The sequence below is a fragment of the Penaeus chinensis genome, chromosome 18 (assembly GCF_019202785.1).
Source record: "Penaeus chinensis breed Huanghai No. 1 chromosome 18, ASM1920278v2, whole genome shotgun sequence".
Taxonomy (NCBI): domain Eukaryota; kingdom Metazoa; phylum Arthropoda; class Malacostraca; order Decapoda; family Penaeidae; genus Penaeus; species Penaeus chinensis.
The window spans coordinates 25,341,004-25,356,003 of NC_061836.1; the positions used below are offsets into that span (position 1 = coordinate 25,341,004).

A 15,000-nucleotide genomic window follows, 5' to 3' on the forward strand; every position below is an offset into this window, starting at 1 on the left:
TTCCCACGAGGCTGTCTTGGCACTGAGTAGGTACAGTTCCTCCTCTGAGTACCCCCTCTCTCTCTCTCTCTCTCTCTCTCTCTCTCTCTCTCTCTCTCTCTCTCTCTCTCTCTCTCTCTCTCTCTCTCTCCTCTCTCTCTCTCTCTCTCTCTTTTCCTATTTCTTCCTCCCGTCCCTCCCACTCTCTCTCCCTCTCTTCTCCACCTCCTCCCCCACTTCCTGTCTTCCCCGATTTCCCTCTTTTTCCTCATCTCCCTCTCTTCTCCCCCTCCTCCCCCGCTTCTCCGTCTCTCTCTCTCCCCACCACTTTCGTTTCCATTTCATGCTTATGGTCCACACACCAACGCATATATTACCCATCAATCTATAAACCTCATATTGTTTTTGTAATCCCGTTTCTTTCCCACGCTGTCTTGCACTGATAGGTACAGTTTCCTCCTCTATACCTCCTCTTCTCTCTCTTCTCTCTCTCTTCTCTCTCTTCCTCTCTCTTCTCCTCTCTCTTCTCTCTTTCCTCTCTCTCTCTCTCTTCCTCCTTCTCTCTCTCCCTCCTTCTCTCCCTCTCTCCCTCTCCCCCTCTTCTCTCCATCTCCTATCTTCCTCATCTCTCTCTCACTTCTCCTCTCTCTCTCTCTCTCTCTCTCTCCTCATCTCTCTCCCATCTCACCTCTCTCCTCTTTCTCATCTCTTCTCTCTCTCACTCTCTCTACCTCTATCTCTCTCTCTCTCTCTCTCTCTATCCTCTCTCTTCCTCTCTTCTCTCTTCCTCTCTCTCTCTCTCTCCTCTCTCTCTCTCTCTCTCTCTCTTCTCTCTCTCTCTCTCCTCTCCTCTCCTCCCTCCCTCTCTCTCCCTCTCTACTCCTCCCCACTTCTTCTCCCGATTTCCCTCTCTTCCTCATCTCATCTCCCTCTCTTCTCCCTCCTCTCTCTCTCTCTCTCTCTCTCTCTCTCTCTCTCTCTCTCTCTCTCTCTCTCTCTCTCTCTCTCTCTCTCTCTCTCTCTCTCTCTCTCTCTCTCCGAAGGCGGTGAAGTCGGCTGGGTCTTATTTTCCCATTATTATCCCGAAAGTGCGTGATGTCGGCCGACCACGCGCTGTTCTCATGTGTTTACCGCTCGGAACGCCACTTTGTCTCCAGCCTTGCCTACGGTGGTTCTCCCTCTCCTTTTTTTCTCTCCTGAATTTACGACTGTGATTACCACCGCAGTTGCTGTTTATTTTGATTTGTTTCTTGGTTTTGTTGTTTGTTGTTGTTGTTGTTGTTGTTAAAAGTGTAGGAGTTTCTCGGTTTTGTTGTTCTGTATTGTTTGTGAGTTTGGTAAAAAAAAAAAAAGTTGGTCAAATTGATACGAATTGAGATTACGGCAGTTATTTTAGATTATTGCTGTATATTATATATTATATGAATGAACCTCAGCTGTTAGAGATGGTAAGAAGTATCGCTAGCAAAGCCTTTCGTTTTCTGTTAGCGCTCTCAAGAGACTGAACAAAGGTTGACGTTGACGAGTATATAGACGTTGTCACGCCGCCTTCACAGGGGGTCGAGCAGACGAGTGATGTCACATCCGCAGAGCGTCTAAGGAACCCATTGTTGTGGCCAGGCGACCCCCCCCCCCCCACCCTTCCTCCCCCTTCCCAACTCTTCTAGCTATTTTCCCTCTTCTTCCCTCTCTCTCTTTCTCCCTTCCCTCTACTCCTAGGTCTTTCTTCTCCCTTCCCTCCTTCCCCTTCTCTCCTTTCTCTCAATTCCCCCACTCCTAGCTCTCCCTATCTCTCTTCTCCTTCTCTTCCCTCTCCCTCTCCCCTCCCCCTTCTCCTTACCGCCTTCACCTCCCCCTCCCCCTCCCAGGTACACAAAACATGGCCGTCGCAGTGAATAATGCAAGTTCTCGCGGCTCTTTCCTCTACGCCAGAGGAAAGGGAGTGGCGAGAGATGTGTGTGAGTGAGTAAGTGTATGAGTGAGCGAGTGAGTGAGTGAGTGAGTAAATGAATTAGTGGGTGGTAGTGGGTGGATGGGTGGATGGGTGGGTGGGTGGGTGGGTGGGTGGGTGGGTGGGTGGGTGGGTGGTGATGGTGGTGGATGGATGGATGGGTGGGTGGGTGGGTGGGTTTATATATGGATTAATTATTTCACACCCTATGAGATGTAGGCCTATGTGTGTTTCAATTTCGATTCCTCGCGAATAATCGAAACGGTCCAAATACATTTCTTGTGCTGTGAAGATATTCATTCGTACCTTTGTTTCTACGGTTTGTGTATACTGTTTGTGAACGCGAATGCATGTCTATATTAGTAAATGCACTTATTTGCATATGTAAGAAGAAAAATAGCATTTCAGTTTAGCTAGACAGGTAAAGATAGGTATGTCAGATTTAGTGATAATCGGGCAATATGCAAGTACAGTATAATTCAACAGTCTCATTAAAACATGCTTCGAATTTGTCTGTAGCAGCCAATAAATGCAACCCTTGTTATTTAGGCTAGAATGATGACGAAGCTTCTCTCTCGATATACAACTCAGACTGCACCCTGCATTGATTCACCCGATGCAGTGGAGGTATGGTTATAGGAAAGGTCCAGTCTTATACGTGGTATTCGTCAGTGCGGTTTCAGGCGCGTGACAAGGAGAGCTAGAATGGAGAGGGTGGGAAGGAAAGAAAGGCGAAAAGAAAAAAGAATGGCGAAGTTATAGTGGAAAGAAGAAGGAAAATGAAGGGTGAAAGAAGATGAAGAGTCAAGGGAAGAGGAAAAGGAAAAGTGTTAGGAGAAAGAAAAAAGGCAAAGTGATAGGGGGATCCGAGTAGATAATGATGATAAAGGTAAACAGGAGATGGGAAGGAAAGGATAATGAGACCGCTGGAAGACCGATCGAGGGAACTTGCGGTCTGGGGGAACTCACCCTCCTTTCCAAAAAAAAAAAAAAAAAAAAAAAAAAAAAAAAAAAAAAGTCATTGCATTTTAGAATTGAATTAAATAATATTGTCCGAGAAAGGAAGTTTCCTTAATGGATGATATTTTCCAAAAGTAAAGGTCTTTTCTTGTAGAAATTGGCTAAAGAAACCTCCATGTTAGGAGCAGGTAGCGAACGCCACTTGACATACGGAGAGTACCGGAAGATGATGATGTAGCTCTACAAAGGTCCTCCAATGCCCCCCCACCCGCCCCCACAGACACACCAACAAACTACCGAATGAAAAACTCCGTCCGTCGGAAAGGAAGCTAAAGGCGCCCTTAGCGTGTTGATCGCAGGAAGTAAGGAGGGCACCGAGGTAGGGTCTGCCGCTGCAAGTACCAAGAGAGGAAGAAGGTTTGTAGCCGTGACCTGCAGAGGAACACTTGACCCCCAGTACGCCCCCCCCCCCCCTCTAGAACTCCCGCTACCTCCGGTCCTGTAGTCCTCGCCCCCCCCCCCCCCCCCGTGTACCTCCAGTACCTCCAGTACCTCCAGAACCCTCGGGACCTCCTCTGCCTTTGCCGACGCTGTTATGCCACTCGGCCTTCCAGCCACCGACTCTGCTTTGTTGCCGAAGCCTCTCCCCCGTTACTCTGCTTGTTTTTCGTGTTGGAGGAACTTGGTCTCAGTCTCAAAAGTTTTTTTTTTTTTTCTCTCTCTCTCTTCAGCCATTGTCTTTGTGCTTATTTACTACTTCCTGTCGCTTCGGTATTTAATAGACGAACTTTCCCTCTCCTTATTTTTATGTACCGTGATCCACTATGTATTTACGGCAATGAGGAGGTGTATAACAAGGGCATTATGACAATACAATAACTGGTATAGTTGTAGTTAATTTGTCACTTATTGTGAGATCCTGTTTTGGGGTTTACCTGCTGTGTGCGTTTGCGTGCGTGTGCGTGTGTGTGGGTGTGGGTGTGGGTGTGTGTATGTGTGTGCGTGTGTGTGTGTGTGTGTGTGTGTGTGTGTGTTTGTGTGTGTGTGTGTGTGTGGCGTGGTATGGTATGTGGATGGTGTTATTGTTATTGTTACTGCTATTATTGTTTTTATTTTAGTTATTGCTATTATTATTGTTATTTTTATTATTATTGGTATTATTTTTATTGTTATTATTATTATTATTATTATTATTATTATTATTATTATTATTATTATTGTAGTTTTTTTGTGTTGCTGCTATTTGTTTATTGTTCATTATCAGTATTATTAATTTACGTATTTTTATTACTATTATGTTTCGCATTCCAAAACATGCCCGCGGACGGATACTAAGTATGAGCATATCGGTATATTGTTGCTGTGAGAGAGCGATTCACCTGTGGAGTATGTGGCAAGGTGCGGATAAGATAAGGTGGCAACGAGAACCTATTTAGGTCGCCTTTTCGTCGAGTTCTTCCATCTCTCCGGTCTATTTTGTTTTCTTTCGTTTTTTTTTTTTCGTTTTTTTGTTTTTATTTCTGTGTCCCATCTTTTTCCTATCATGTTTTTTTCGTATTTACGTGAATCTCTTCTCTCCGATTCCGTTATGTTCTCCTCTCTTCTCTTTTCTTTACCTCTCTTCTATTCTCGCTTTTCTTTTTGTCCCATCCCTTCTCATCTCTTCTCTTCTCTCCTCTTCCCTTGTCTTATCTTTTCTTTTCTTCTTTCTTCTTTCTTCTTTCTTCTTTCTTCTCTCTTCTCACGTCCCTTCCCTTCCCGTCCCTTACCCTCTATATTTTCTCTCTTCCCTTCTCTTCTCTTCTCTTCTCTCCCCTTGCCTTGTCGTCTCTCCTTTTCTTTCTCTTCTCTTTCATAGTCTTCCCATTTCTTGTCTTTTCTTTCTTCCTTTCTCTCCTCATCTCTTCTCCCTTTCCTTCTCTTATCTTCTCTTCTCTCTTTCCTTCGCTTCTCCTCTTCCTTCCCTCTTCCCCTTTCCCTACCCTTTCCCTCCCTTCACCCTTTCCCTCCCTTTCTCCTCCGTCCTCTGCCCCCTCTTCTCCACCTCCCCCCCCCCCCCCCCCCACACCAGACAAGAGCGACCAAATACGGCGAGGAAGTCATGTGTTCCATCAACGTTGTCCATGCGTGTCACACCGTCCGCGACATGACCGAGTGCTTGTTCTTGTGGAGGTGTGAGGGAAAGGAAACAAATAAACAAACAAATAGATAAAAAAAGATGACGAGTAAGGGCAGCGAACTTAAAGCGAAAAGTGTGCAGGGGAAATTGGCGAATTGATGTGACGAATAGAACTGCATAAACTACAACAGATATGCAAATGCGCAGCGGAGGAAAAATGTACGTCCTGCGATATTTGTGGCTGCGAAAGGGGAAGTTGCAACAATAGGGCGCACGGGGGCAAGATTCTAAAATGGGCAAATTCGTATGCAACATACTTCCTTCCGTTGCAATGGGCAATGTCGTGCGGAGGGTTTGCGGTCGCCCCCCCCCCCTCCCCCCTCAAACGGAAGCGTCACTTCTCCGTCGTGTCTGAATGTTTGGTAGAAAGTCCTCGAGGATCTTGGTGGAGGGCCTGTTCGAATGCAGACCCGCTCTTGACATGCGCTGGAGTCGGTTCATGCAGTTGCGTATGTTTCTCTAAATGGAAGTGTATGAAGAAGGGTTCGTGTTTTGGGCCGCGTTCCTCCCCACACCCTCCTCCCTCCCTCTCTCCCTCCCTCCTTCCCCCTTCCTTCACAACCCTCCCCCCCCCCCTCCCTCAGCAACATGAATGCGTCGTGTGGGCGTTGCGTACGTGTCTCTGATGACGCCCGCGATCCGTGTTTGGCGAGCGGCTGGTGTAGAGAGCCCGGCCGAGCCCTTTTTAGCTGTGCGAGGGCGCGAGTGCGGGTCGGACTTCGCCCCGTCTGCCCCGTGTCGTTGCCTTTGCGAGCGGCGCCTTCTTGCTTCCTCGCTCAAGATGAACGCACGCAACGCACGGTCGGCGTCACGAGGGACATATAACGTAGCCCGAAAGATGCAAGCAGAGTTCGCTAGGTCGTATTTGCGGGAGGTGGAGCTTAACTCCCCAAACTCATTTGCACATTTATTACTTTTTAAAGGAGGCATTGTGAGATACTGCCCACATTCCAGCTTTTTGCTTGCATTGTGGACGCCGGAGCTTTGTTGCTTTCATACGTATTTCCTTCTGGCAAATTACTTGTTTCGAGGTCTCGGCGTTTGCTTTTGTTATAGCTGTCTTTCCATTTTTCTCTGTTTTTAGTTTTCCAGTCCCGTTGTTATTTACATTATAATATCAGCACAGCCTTCCATAGTGCCATAGTTTAAGAATGTACGAGCTGTCTCGTGTTTGTGGTAAGGGAGCGACCAATCATAGTTGAACCGAGGACAGTGTTTAGTGGCGTCCGTGACAAAGACAAATGAGCTGTTGCGAATTGAGCTTTCTGCTTCGGGTAACTTGTCTTAGACGCTTAGAAACCGTCCCGGAAATTATGGACTCGTTTAAGGTGTGGCTTTCTGGAGCTCCTTTTAAACTGTGCATAGGCCTGTGTGAGCCGTGTTTAGCCGTACGTAAATTTAGTCATATATAGTGTAAATTTCCTTTCGCTCGGTCTCGGGCGTGTATTACGTGGAGTCGAGGGCCTTGCTTTCTTCCTTTCTTCGGCGTTCTCAAACTTAACAAGACCCGAGTGCTTGTCATGTATTTTCTCCTCCATTGTGAACCTTTTTTTCACGCGATATAGTGTCACGGGGAATGACATGTCCGACTTGTGTTTCCCAGGGGCTTTGGGAGGCCATTGTTTGCGCCGGACGAAACGTGTCTGTTGGGATTTCTTTATAGGTTACATTTCCTCGACTTAGGTATAAGATTTTATCTGTTCTTATTTATTTATGTATTTTGCACCCTGGGTTTGTTTTGGGAATGCTCATTTGGGAAGCAGATAATGACGCCTATTTAGGACAATTTGGGGGCTGATATTGGCTCAAGGACTAATGCCAAAGTCGAGGATTTAAAATACTAAAGGTCCTGTCAGATGTCAGTTCAAGATTATAGTTTTTTGTGAAATGTCAGAATAACTTCCTCGTACGCGATGTGACACGGATAGATCCCCGAGTCAGGATCAGCCTCGAATGAGTCGCGACTCGCCTCCCGCGCTCCAGACTCAGGCGGAAGTCACGGAGAGCCTGACTGGTGACTTAACTGAGTTATGGACCACAAATAACTAGGATATCCCTTCCGTGCGATCCGCCCGCGGCATGTGTAGGGGAGGACGTAATCGGCCCGCAGGAAAGCGATGAACGTGAGGGATTAGAATCGCGACAGGAAATTACGGCGATCTAACCTTGGCCGGGCAGGCGCCCAGACGCGCCCGTGCTCCTGCGGGAGATTTTCACCGGGCGTTTAACGCTGGCTTATCTCGAGTCCCAGTGTAGGGATTTTATCTTTGAGCTGCGCGAGTGCTTTTCGTTCCATCATGTCCCCGGCCGCCACCACGCTCTTTGGTATTATAAAAATGTCGCGTTTGTATCAGGAAAGAATTGCGTATGGAATTATACATAAAATACAGAAAAGTTAGAGTGGCAAGATTCAGTTCCAGAGATTGCTTTTATACAAGAAGTGAGGCTGAGACGCCGTGCAGCAGATGGCAGGGGATGGCACGGCAGATGGCATGCGGGGCGAAGGTTAGGTCCCGTGCACCTTGTTCTGGTAAAGCATGGGCAGCTGTGCTTGGCATTGCTCAGGGATAGAGCGGTTAGGCCGGAGGGGCAGTAATAGCAGGGGGACTTCCCTTGGTGATGGGGTGGGGGGGGGGGGGGCGCTAGTTGGGACTGCTTGTGAAACAGGTGCCGTTGAAGTCGCGGAGAAATGAGTGGTTAGCGCTTAATTGTGTATGAGTGGGCAGGAAAGGGAGGGAAGAGGGTGATGATGGGGGAGGTTTGGGGCAGTTGCGGGTGTTCTCCCCCTCCCCTACCCCCCCTGTCCCTCCCTGGCTGGCCGGTGGGAGTCGTCGTAAACCCATCGATCCCGGGGCGCCGTGGGAAGCCTGCGACGGCGAAGGCTGAGGCGGCGGGGGATTACGGCCGGGATGATGACTGCCTTTTTGTTGCTGTTCCAAGGACAGTGTAAAAGGAGGTCGGCCTGGGAAGGGACACGAGGAGGCTTTTATATATATGTTCATATATGTATGTGTATATATATACACATACAAATCTATCTATCTATCTATCTATCTATCTATCTATCTATCTATCTATCTACATATATATGTATGTATATACATATGTGTGTGTGTGTGTGTGTGTGTGTATGTATGTATGTATGTATGTATGTATATATGTATATATATATGCATGATTGTATGTATATATGTATATATGTATATATACATATGTGAATGAACATCTGTAGGTATGTATGTATATATGTATGTACACGCACGCATTCACACACGCCCACACACACACACACACACACACACACACACACACACACACACACACACACACACACACACACACACACACACACACACACACACACACACACACACACACACACACACACACACACACACACACACACACACACACACACACACACACACACACACACACACACACACACACACACAAGGCCCTGGAGGGATAATGAAGGCTCCCTCCGTCGCCCTGGGAGAGAGAGAAAGTCGTCCTGGAATAACGTCTAAAAAATGTTTGTCGCCATCAAGGTCAAGCCAGGCTGGAGGGAGGGGGCGGGGTTTGTTTCACACGTTTACATGCACACAGACACGCCCCTTCGCTCTCCTGTGCGGACCTTTCGCCTCTGACCGCCCTTGTGTCCGGTCCGTCCGCAGTGCCGTGTTTTCCCGTGCCTCTGGGCTTCGTTCGGCCGTGCCCCTTCGCATCCTTGGTCCCTACCCGACTGCGCTCTCCATGACCGGCTCCACCTTCCTTTTCACTCCACTTCCACGTTTCGCTTCCACTCCCTGCGCCACTTCCGCCGTTGAGCGGTGCTAACGCCTTTTCAACCAGTTGTATGATTATCCTAGAATAAGAATTACAGAACTATTAAGAAGGATATTACACACCCGTAGTACGAGGCATTATCAACATACGTCGGTATAATATCAGCATTAGTGACTCAGACAAAACCCGGCAAGCAGCTCGAGGTTTGTGGTGGCAGTGCTAGGTAATGGGTGGGTTGTGGGTGGCGGTTTTTGTGCAAGTCAAGGAGACTCGTGGCTCATGTGTGGAGTCGAGGCGGAGGTAAGCCCCGCTTCTTCTGTCCGTACTTCCTTCCTGCTCGTGTGAATATACCTTTTTTCTTACCTGTTGCTCTCACTAAGGGAAAGCAATTAACGAATCCTCTTTGTGAAGTGTATTTGATTTGGAAATTGATTGCGATTGATTGTAGAAATCCGAAAAGCTGGGTATTAAAGGATTAAGGTCACAATTTTTGTCCTGTTGGTTGGAAATTGATATAGTACATACCTGAGGATTTGTGAGTTGATCCTAATGACCTGTTTTTGATCTGAGACTGTTATTTAAGGATATAATGTATAAATAAGAACTAACCGTCTGTGGATTCTGCCATTCTTCGTTTCAAGTGCTGTGCTTTCCTATTCTTTGGCTTTCTGCTTCATTATTATTTACTTATGTATTTTAGCTGGTTTACTATTTATGATTTTATGGTTTAGCGGTCAAATTTGAGGGCGAGGATCAAGGTGTGAGAAGAGGCAAGGCTAGACGGTGTGTAGGGAGGGAATACATAGGGACTTTTATAAGTAGATAATATCAAGAAGCTAGTGATTTGGTGCGAGAAAGAATACTAAACAGCTGGGGTTAATTAACAGAATATGTAACTACGTATGTTATAACACGGCCATACTTCAGGAGCCTGAGGGAATATAGCTTGAGATATTAATGTTTATTGGAACAGAAATGAAGGAGGAAAACTTTGTAGAGTTTGATCCTGTACTGAAATGGTAAATATTTACCTCTACTGTCATCCTTCTCTTGAATGACAAGTATTTATTATTCACGAAAGTATTATTACTCTGCCAAGACGTCCATGAAAAAAGAGAGAAAACGAGGGATGAAATAAGGTCTCCATCACTCTGGGATCGTGAGGGGCCTCTGTCATGGAGCCAATTATAAGGCTGTCACCTTCGCCTTCCTCGACTATCGGGTGTTACCTTCGAGAATTGTTATCCCCTGTTGATGGCGTTTCTTCTATCACAATGAACAGGATATCGGATTTTTTTATGCATACTTGAAGTTGGGATAACGTGTCTGGGGAGTTGTGGGATAGGCAGAGATGTGTGGCAGGAGGGTAGGTGAGCCAAGAAAGGTTTGGCCGCTGTGGAATGCCGGGCGGTTGGTGGCGTTGGTGCGAGTGAGCATATGGAGGCAAATATCAGCCGTCCTGGACCTAGGAACCGCTGCTTTAACCACCGGTGTCCTCACGCTCCTCACTCGGGAGTCCTTAGGAGAAAATGGTTACTTGTCCCGTTTAATCCCATCTTTATTACCTTATCTTCATGGGCGATTGGTTACTTGCCTTTTATTTTCTTTAATCATAGATCGCCTTTGGACGACAGTATCGTTTCGCTCGGTTTGCTTCTGTTGAAAGTACGGGGTCGGAGGCACAAAGGGAGTTGTTTATATGATCTGCTATGATCTTTTTTATGGTCTGAGATGCGACTTAATCCCGTCTCTTGGTGCTGATCCTCACACACTCGTAGGGGAAGGGGGTGGGAAGGGTGGGGGAAGGGGAGGGGAGGGGCGAAGGGAGGCGGCTTCGTGCGATGTGGAGGAGCTACGGGATTACTGGAGGTCCTTTCATGGGCGGTGGGCGGAGGCGGGGCAGAACATCTCATTGTTGGAACGTTTTTCTTCTTTGGGGGATCGGAGACTGGCACTTCATCCATCTTCCTCTCGTGGCGTTAACCCTTCCCTGCCGGCGAGACTTGACGGAACTCTTTGTGACGCGAGTTATGACTCCGCTTCATTGGCGTGATATCATTACATCATCATCGCCTCCGCCTTTGCCCCTGTTATTAGTATTGTTTCACTGTTACCAATTATTACTGCGTGATAGGTTGTCAGTAAGTACTGACAGAAGAATTATAAAGAGTTGTAATTAACCGTTTTGTTTTTCTTCGCAGTGGCGGCGGCACCCTTGATCGCCGAGCCTCGTGGCAGCCTCAGGGGAGCACTTGCGGCGCAGAAGCCTCCCAGGACTCTTCCTCTGGCGAGGCCACTGTCACCGAAGCCAGCAGGGGCGCCTCTCCATCCTCCTTCAGTTCCTCCTCGCGGGGCGCGTCTTCCGAGTCCACCACCCTCACCAGGTCCTCGGCGGGGCGGGCCTCCTCCAGACGGTCTCCGCTGCCGCGATACCCGTCGGCAGAGAGCCTCACCTCCTTCGCTGAGTCGCTAGTCAATCCAGGTGGTGCCAGTTCGTCCTCGTCCTCTCTGGTGCCAGCCAAGAGCACGCCCTCGCTGCACCAGAATGCCGCCCACGCTCACGCCTTCGCTAGCAGGAACTCAAGTGTGAACGCTGCACTGCACGCCTCCAGGTGATGACACTTTCTTATGCTAGTGCCTCGGGGCTTCATCCCGGACGCCCGCTTTGTAATTATTTGTTCCATTATATGAGAAGTGGCAGGAGCGACGCAAGGCCACGTGCCCAAATTGGACGTAATGTTCGTGAATCGGGGAGCGTTCTGCGGGTGTCGTCCCTCGTGGGCGCGATGCCTTGCGTCCTTCGCGAAATCCTAATGGTCGTGACGCTGCGAAGTGTTGCCTATGCATATTTTTCTGCCGAATCTTAAATGATGTTCGCAGTTCATCTTTGTATTTATTGTAATATTTTATTGATAAAGATCCTCACGGTAAACAATGAAGTCATTTTCATAATACAAATATTTTATTAATTTTTATTTTTCAAAACATTAAAAAAATAACAAATAAACTATACAGCTCGCTTACATTTTTTGGCAATGTGGGTTTATCTTAAAACTTGGATCACCCGAGCACAGGTGTATCCGCTGCAGGTAGAATAGGAACAGGTAACGTCCCGTACAGATGACCTCAGAGAACAGGTTCCTTCGTGCAGGTGACACCCAGTGCAAGTTTTTCTGATACAAAGCAACTGCCTGTAAATGTTTGATGAGCGCAGATGTAACGGCGTTTTTCTCCTGTTGTGCACTTGCCTCACGTCCAGTCGGTTAAGTTCGGTGCGCTATGGAATCATGGCGTTCGGAAAGTGGCTGCCGCGGGGCTGGTCGCTATAGTCAGTTGGACAACGGGTCTGGGCGTGCGGTATGTCCTCCCCTGTCTTTCTCATACTTACGGTACTGAATCTCTCCTTTATGGTTCGTCTTCTGGCTTTCCTTCATTTTATTTTTGATCCCCGATTCCTCGCGGGGACAGTATGTAACGTACCCCTTACTTCTGTCTCTCTCGATATAACCCTCATGTCCTTCAAGTGTCTTTGTTAATACGTACCCTCATCCTCATCTCATTTCGCCGGAAGCGTTAGTCATTCGACGTGCTAATCATGGCGGCCGTGACAGTACCCGAAAATAGAAGAAGAAAAAAAATTAATGACTAACATTATTAAAGAAAATTATTGGAAGTAGAGGAATAATTGCAACGGTAGGAAACGCGAAATGGTTTTATGCGATTGAGTATATGGAAGGAGATGAAAAACAAATCTGCTGTTTCATCGACTAATGCAATACCGGGAATAAAACGGCAGTATCAAGTCACCCTCCCTTTTCATTGGCTGCGCGTTATTTCAACAGAGCGCGATGGTTTTTGCGTAGACGTAATAAAGAACCATAATGAAATTAATGAGCTTGGACTGTGAATATTCCAGTAATTGTTCTGGTAGATGCTAATTGTGTTGGTTTGTACGCGTCATCAGTTGTTGATTAATAGGCAATCAAGCGTCGCTACCAATTAAGTAAAGAATGCTAATGAAGAGGGCGTGGGGATAGGGCTGTCCGGCAGCCCTGCCCGCCATTAAACTTCCTCAGACGCTCCGTCGGGGATTCGAGACGCTTTCTCTATCCCTCTCTCCCCCCCCTCTGCCCCGCCTCTCTCCCTCTCCCTCTCCCTCTCCCTCTCCCTCTCCCTTTCCCTCTCCTCTCCCTCTCCTCTCCTCTCCCTCTCCCTCTCCCTTTCCCTCTCCTCTCCCTCTCCCTCTCCCTCTCCCTCTCCCTCTCCCTTTCCCTCTCCTCTCCCTCTCCTCTCCTTCTCTCACTTTCTCTCCCTCCCCCTTCCCCTTCCCTATCCTTCCCCCTTCCCCCTTCCCTTCCCCCCCCTCTCTCTCTCTCTCTCTCTCTCTCTCTCTCTCTCTCTCTCTCTCTCTCTCTCTCTCTCTCTCTCTCTCTCTCTCTCTCTCTCTCTCTCTCTCTCTCTCTCTCTCTCTCTCTTCCTTCTCTCCTTCCTTCCCCCTCCTTCTTTCCCTTCCTCCCCCCTCTCTCTCCTTCCCTCCCTCTCCTTCCCTCCCTCTCCTTCCCTCCCTCTCCTTCCCTCCCTCTCCTTCCCTCCCACTCCCTCCCTCCCTCTCCCCTCTCCTTTCCCTCCCTCTCCTTCCCTCCCACTCCCTCCCTCCCTCTCCCCTCTCCTTTTCCCTCCCTCTCCTTCCCTCCCACTCCCTCCCTCCCTCTCCCCTCTCCTTTTCCCTCTCCTCCTCGCCCCTTCTTCCCTTTATCCCTTTTCCTCTCTCCTCTCTGCATGTTTTGTATGTTTATTTACTGTATGTGTTAACCATTCTGTTTTGCCTCCTTGTTTCTTGCTCTCTTCCTTCGTGTCTCCTTGAACTGCAGCGAACGAGCAAGTGCGTGACCTGTGCATGCCCGGTAGCTCTACCCTAGCCTACTCTGCCCTACCCTGCCCTTCCCTGCCATGCCCTGCCATGCCATTCCCTGTCATGCCATTCCCTGTCATGCCATGCCCTGTCATGACCTGGCCTACCCTACCCTGGCCTACCCTGCCCTGGCCTGCCCTGCCCTGCCCCCTTCCTAACGGCGCGGCGTGGCAGACACTTACGACCCGGCTGAAACGGCGAGACATCTCCCGCGCGAGGGACAGTTATTTTAACGAGGGACTTGTCAGGTTCTCCGCCGTTAACGAGCCTTCCTGCAGCGACGAGGGCCGGCCGGAGGTAGCTGACGCGGGGAGAAGTAATGGCCGGGGAAGAGATGAAGCTGAGAGGAAAGGAGTAATCAGGGGAGAGGGAATGGAGGAGAGTTCGCGTTAGAATTGATTAAACGCGGACTTAAGCACAAAGAAGGAGGGATGGTTAAGGCGTGTAGGATTCAGATCAAGGGAAGCGGACTCGAGGCGCATCGTCTAGGGATGTGCGTCTGGACCCTCCCAAAGATCGTAAAAGTGAGCGGGGTCAATCTCCTCCAAGTTATGAACACTTGAGTACTACCACTGCAGTAAATTGTTGTAGTTATTGACTTTTATCATTAACGGATTTTCTTAAAAGTGTGTTTAAAAAACGTAGGAACAATATGCTCCCCGGTACTGCAAGGAAACACAGGGCCATGCACACGCTACACAAAAGAAATGAAGTGAACGTAAAGGCTGTCACTGATAATCCCTGACAGCGGGAACTTACAAATGCAGTTGAGGGGTTTATTAGTCTCGTGTCACTTGAGTTTGTCGGACGAAGCTTTATCTAAATTGGAAATATTTAGCTGTTAGTCTATCCTCCGCAGTACTTCGCGACATGCAATGAATCTGATTGCTGGCTGTATATCCGAATGTTCAAAGAAATGGATATAATCTAATGATGAGCTCCCTCTCACTTCCCCCTTTCCCCTTTCCCCGAGCCCCCTACCCTCTCTCCCCTTTCCCTTCAATCTTCCTTCTAATGTTGCCCTTCCCTCTCCCCTCTCCCCATTCCCTCTTCCTTCTTCCCTTACCCCTTGCCTGTTCCCCATTCCCTATTCCCTATTCCTCCTTCCCTTTTCCCTTTTTCCTCTTCCCTCTCCCCTCTCCCTTCTTCCCTCTCCCCTCTCCCCTCTCCCCTCTCCCCTCTTCCGTCTTCCCTCTCCCCTCTTCCCTCTTCCCTCTTCCCTCTTCCCTC

At 48.4% G+C, this 15,000-nt stretch overlaps 1 protein-coding gene across 1 annotated transcript in view; it reads left to right on the plus strand.

The window, feature by feature from the left end:
- Positions 1 to 15,000, plus strand: part of LOC125034641 — a 318,066-nt gene that overhangs the window by 249,993 nt on the left and 53,073 nt on the right. Inside the window, exon 3 of the mRNA XM_047626543.1 lies at positions 11,060 to 11,470. Coding sequence (XP_047482499.1) covers positions 11,060 to 11,470 — 411 coding nt within the window. The remainder of the gene's footprint in view (positions 1 to 11,059; positions 11,471 to 15,000) is intronic.